This window comes from Zalophus californianus, chromosome 17 (genome assembly GCF_009762305.2).
Source record: "Zalophus californianus isolate mZalCal1 chromosome 17, mZalCal1.pri.v2, whole genome shotgun sequence".
NCBI lineage: Eukaryota > Metazoa > Chordata > Mammalia > Carnivora > Otariidae > Zalophus > Zalophus californianus.
This window is the reverse complement of record NC_045611.1, coordinates 36838636-36844635: the sequence shown is the minus strand read 5'-3', so window position 1 is coordinate 36844635 and position 6000 is coordinate 36838636. Positions and strand designations below refer to the sequence as shown.

The window sequence follows — 6000 nt, the reverse complement described above, 5'->3', positions numbered from 1 at the left end:
GATACTGGCAGAACCAACCAGACATTAGGTCTCTCTCCCTTCTGGGTCCATAAAAATGGGCTACTGATGGCCATTTTTGCCACCACATGGAAAAAGCCAACCTGAGGATGAAGCCAACACCAGGAAAGGCAGAATTAAAGGATAGAACCACCCAACCATGCCCAAAATCAGCTCTAGTCTTCAGACCTCCTACTTCCAGCAACCAACCCTCATCAGCCTGAGTTGGGTTTCTATCACTTATAAATGAAAGAATTCTGACAATGGAGTTTAACACAATCAACAAAAAGAATGAGATGTATCTGTACATAGATTTTTATGTGTTAAGAGAAAACGGCAAAAGTAATTTTCAGAGCATTATATACTATGCCTTTTTTATTATTTTTAAAGGATATATATTTTTCTATTAATAGTGAAAACTGGGAAAAGAGGAGAATGTTCACTTTAACACATATAAGACTTTAAAAATAGAGGCACCTGGGTGGCTCAGTCAGTTAAGCATCACCTTCAGCTTGGGTCTTGATCTCAGGGTCCTAGGATCAAGCCCCGTATTGGGCTCCCTGCTGAGCGGGGAGTCTGCTTCTCCCTCTCCCTCTGCACCTCCCCCTGCTTGTGCTCTCTTGCCCTCTGTCAAGTAATAAAATCTTTAAAAAAACACTTAAAAATTTTGTACATATATGTAATTTTTTAAGTCATAGAATAAAATATTATAAAATTATATGCTAGATATAAAATTTGCATCAAGGCCTAATCATCAGTTTCCATAGAAGCCTATGGAATTTTTTTCCTAGAACGTAATAGAAATAAAAAGAGTAAACTGAATTACAAAGCAACATAAGCGGGATTACTCCTAGGGACTCATCAAAGTTCTATAGGTAAGTTTCCTCAACCTCCCTCCGAAGAGCCAAACCTGGTAAGTGGGTATTTCTCCAACCTCCTACAACTAGAAGTTTCAGAAGTCCTAGAAAAGTGGGATGGCCACACTTGAGAATAAATGACCTCTGGCTGAATGAATGAAAATACATTCATGTACATATCTGTGGCATAAGAGAATAAGAAATGAAAGGAGATACTTCTAGAGAATCTCAAATACTCAAACTCGGTACAGAATTTTACTACCTGCCATAAACCCCGAGCTTACACTCAGAGCAGCCCACAAGGATAGGACATATGGTAATTCAATCAACACTGGGGATAGTCCTTCTTCCATGTCAATGTTTTTACCTCAAATGTCAAATCCACATCCTTCCAGAGCTCTCTCTACCCCCTGTACTAAGTCATCTAAAGTGTTTAACTCTTCACAACTGAAGCAAAATGTACTCTACATAACTTAAATAAGAATGCATTAGGGCCTACTCACTAATAACTTATCACATGAATAAAAATTAATATGTTTAGACTTAAACTAAGATAGAAATGAAATCTAAAAACTATCATGCTATAAAAAAGAATAAAGAAGGTATTAATTTTACTTATCTTGTTATTGTCATTCTCTTGACACTCCAGCAAGTTACAATATACGGAATCTAAACTCCAAGATAAAATGGAAATTTGATTGGAAAACCAATTTGATTTTTTTTAAAAGTTGAATAAGTGGTTTTTAAATCAGTATTTGGCTCAAGTTGATGCAGAATCAATGGACATTACCTCTGCAACAGGATTTAAAAAGAGTAAAAGAAAAATGCCTTTCAACGGTCAAACAAAATACCCAACATAAATTCTTCCACATTTAGTAGCATCTGAAAAATAAGAATAATGTATGCAAATTTAAGAAATAAACAACCACACTGAAGAAAAAATTTAATACTTCTTCTGAAAGACTAAAAAGATAAAAAATTTTGTGTGTGTTCCAAAGGACCACATATGCTACACAGCACGATGGCCCATAATGCGTCTGGAAAAATATAACAACATTCAATTTATTATTTTATCATTTTAATTTTAATAAGCATATTAATGTCACATATACTTTTTAAAAATATAAATATTTTTAAAAGCTGTGTTTTACAATACAATATTCAAGAACACAGAGCTGATATATATTGTAAAAGTAATCACTGTGTGTAAGACATTTGAATTTGATCAGAATACTGTTATGGTGAAAGAAAAACACCTTCTTTTTAATCATTCATATTCAGCAACAGTGAAAATGCTCTACATACGCATTGGCTCTGAATAACACATCTCATATGTTTCAAACCTGCCATGCTATCTATTACTGTTTTGATGATTACATAGTTCAACACAAAAATGCATCCCAGATTCTCAATAAGTCTGATTATGCAGATAACCTCCCAATCATAAAAGCTTTTAAGACAAGTATTATGCAAATACAGCATGGAAATCAGACTTGCTGTAATTGGGAGAAAAAGACAAGTGGAAGAACACTGCACATTTGACACCTATTGCATTTCTGAGCACTCACCTTGCATTCCCTGACTTTTTTCCTCATCTTTGAAGTGCTAGGTTAAAGTGTATTTACACTAGAAAGTTACTGATAGGCTTAATAATATGACAGAATGATGTGTTTGAGAAAGCAAGACTTTCTAGATAAGAAATCTTTAAATATTTTCTATTTTATGTTTTTATGACCTTCCTTATACAGAGGGAATGTTTCACGTGCAACACTTGCAGATAGAAATAGATGTAGGTACATTTCACTCAAACCCAATCAAATTTATCTAATATAAAATCCAGACATGAAGCGAACTATGATAGCAGCAGTGATTCTCGGGGCAGCATGTACAAAATCCAATATTTTACTATCTATTTACATCATGGTGGTCAGAAAAGAAATGTGCCAAAACTCCCTTTCCCATTCCACTTGAACTGGTTCCCCACAATTGAAACAAACATCTCCTGTGACATTAAGTTGTCATCAGCTTGTATGATCCCCAGTTCACTCAACCTTTTCTTCTTCATCTGGCCCTTCTGTGTGGAGGCAGCAACTAGTTCATTTACAATTTCACAGTTGCCTTCAACTTGCTCAGAAAGGCTGGATCTTGTATAAAGCTCCATTTTGCCAGTTGCACACTGAATCAGCTCTTCTAGATCCACCCTTTCCGCTGTGCCTGCCTCCTCACTCGTTGGAATTTTAAGGGCTCTATTTTCTGGAGAAACAAATTATAACAAAGTTAAATGTACAAAATAACCCAACAACAAAAAAAATACATATATATGTGTTATATATATATATTATATATTTCTACATTCTATTAGAGCTTTCAAGTGTTTTCTGCCAAGGATTCCTGCTGTCATCCGACTGGATTCTGCAAATTCTTTGCAATTAAGTATCTCAATGAGCAGCTGTCTTACTCTTTGTACCAAGGCTTTCTGACCCTCATAAAGGATTACCAATTTTGAATTCTTTACTCTTGTTATCCTAGAATCTCATTCACTCCACGGACCTTTTGTGGGTAGGGTATTTGCCTACTAAGCGTGGTGTTAGAAGCTAGATGCAAAGATTAATAAGACAGTGCCACTCTTCCTAAAAGAACTCCCATTCTAGCAGCTAATGCCAGCATTATGAGTGTTTATAGAGGAGAATTCTGGATGGTTCCTATGATGCACAACCCCCAGTGTTACTTTCATGATTGTTAAATGGCAAAAGGATTTTCTGCATGTAATCAGCTGACTTTAAGAAGATAATTCAGGTGTCCCTAACCTAATCATATGGACTCTTTAAAAGCAGGGTTTTCTCTGGCTAGATGAAGAAGAGGAAAGCATGAAGAAATTCAAAACATGAGAGATTTGAAGCATAAGCAAAATTTGCCTTGAGGGAGGTTCTCTTAAGGAAGGTTGCTGAGATAGAGAGGTTATGGGGCAAGGACCTGACAGTGGCCTTTAGAAGCTGAGAACAATCCCAAGCCAATCCCAAGCAAAAAAATGGAGACCTCATGCCTACGGCCTCAAGGAAATGGATTCTGCCAACAATACGAATGAGCTCAGAAGCAGATTTTCCCCCCAGAGCTCTCAGATAAAAACCCACTCACCTTAATTTCACCCTGTGAGACCCTAAGTACATAATGCAGCCAAGCCCACCTGAACTTCTGACCTACAGAACTGTGAGAAGAAAAAGACCTCACCGAGAACTGGAGTGGGTCCTGAAGGCTGATGAGGACTACTTTCCTCACCCATGCCAATGCTTAATCCCTCGGACTGAGATTTCATAGTAATCTGGGTCATGGCTTGAAAGTCATGAATTTCCTACTGAATGAGCTCAGCTTTGCTGCCAAGAAAAACAGTTGACAGGGAGGCATTACTTCTGCCAATAAAAAATAGAGATAAACGCCACGATTCCCTCCAGGAAGTGCAGCCCTCAAGCTGGGACACGCAACACTTCTCTGCCTCCATCTTTAACAAATGCCAGTGGGGCCTACCACTGCTATTATAGGCCCAGCTTTATTCTATAAACGTACAGAAAGCCAAGCATGTTATGAAGGGAACTGTGGGACCAAAGAAACCACACACCAAGGTTTTGAATGAATAGGTGAACTAGTTGACCTTGAAAGTTTCTTTCACCCTGAGAGTCTTTCCCAAGCTTCTCTACCTCCATGTCCAAGCATATGCCAGTGATCTTTGTTAAGGAGGAGAGGAAGACTCAGATCCTTAATCAAAGTTTAATGCTGAAACAAAGCAAACTAGATCTGGTTTTTATTTTTATTTATTTATTTGACAGAGAGAGACAGTGAGAGAGGGAACACGAGCAGGGGGTAGTGGGAGAGGGAGAAGCAGGCTTCCCACTGAGCAGAGAGCCTGACGCGGAGCTCGATCCCAGGACCCTGTGATCACGACCTGAGCTGAAGGCAGACATTTAACGACTGAGCCACCCAGGCGCCCAATCTGATTTTTATTTTAAAAAATCACTAAATATAGCATACCTTCAATTTCATCTTGGACATTTTCCTGCAGGTCAGAGAAGATTGTAGGTTTCACCAAGACAACACCATAACCTTCATTATTATGTATGACATTATTCATCATGGATATTTTGGGAATGTCATAATGCTCATCTAAGAAGTCCTGTTACATTGAAAACAAATGTTTTAAGGAACTGTCATATTCAACACAGCCTGATTTTAAAAATCTCACTTTTTTCAGGCTATTCTAAAAATAAAGGAGAAAGCTACGCTTATTAATAAGTGGTAACACAGTCTGAGTGACACAGCATTCCTCTGTCATTTCTGCAGATCTACAGACAGCAAAGTATTCTCACAAAAGACCCTCAATCACCAGCTACTAGTATCAAGAGCATTATTAAGATGTATATACTGTTTGTGCTTTTCAAAACCAGAAAACAATAGAACTCAACATGGGAATTTAAGGAAACATAACTATTTCTTAGATGAAACCATTCTAACTAACCTTCAGAAAGAGGGTATTTTAGCAGGTGCACTCACCTTAATGAGTATCCCTTCCTTGCAGTGATGGATTTCATTGTCACTTAAGGTACACTTACTCCCAGGATATATTTCTATACCAGCACCCTACAAGTTACATTTTAAGGTATCACAATCAGTTTTTTAAAAGCAGGACTACAAGAGAAGGTTTATTACAATCACTTCTTAAACCTTAATACAGTGCAAATATAAAGTGTTTTACAGAAAGTTTTATCAGGTATTTCTAATCAACATTTCCATTTGCTCCATTTCCAGCAAGTTGTCTATCATTTATCACTTTCAAAACCATACACAGATACACACACAAAACACTGGCTAAGATTATCAACACCTGATTACTGTCCCACTCCCTTTCATTCTGGGCAAGTCAGTTTTCTGATTCTGCCAAAGAAAAAGAACAAATTATTTGTTTTTGCACTTATTTAAAATGAACATCCTCTCTCAGATAGTCAAGTAGTTGGAGAACAGTATGAGTCTATTGAAATATTGTAACATAAGGATAGAAAAAAGACCCAATATTTTTAAAAACACATCAGTTTTAAAACATCCCAATGTAACTTAAAATCACTTCTATGAGCTAAATAATTAATGGCCTCCACTACTA

The 6000-nt window shown here is 37.0% G+C and overlaps 1 protein-coding gene across 1 annotated transcript in view; it reads right to left on the bottom strand.

Annotated features, from left to right (window-relative positions):
- Window positions 1–1922: 1922 nt before the first annotated feature.
- Window positions 1923–6000, bottom strand: part of SHCBP1 (SHC binding and spindle associated 1) — a 29726-nt gene continuing 25648 nt past the window's right edge. The window contains exons 11-13 of the mRNA XM_027618961.1: window positions 5397–5483; window positions 4878–5019; window positions 1923–3107 (exon numbers count right to left, since the gene is read on the bottom strand). Coding sequence (XP_027474762.1) covers window positions 2782–3107; window positions 4878–5019; window positions 5397–5483 — 555 coding nt within the window. The 3' untranslated portion in view covers window positions 1923–2781. The remainder of the gene's footprint in view (window positions 3108–4877; window positions 5020–5396; window positions 5484–6000) is intronic.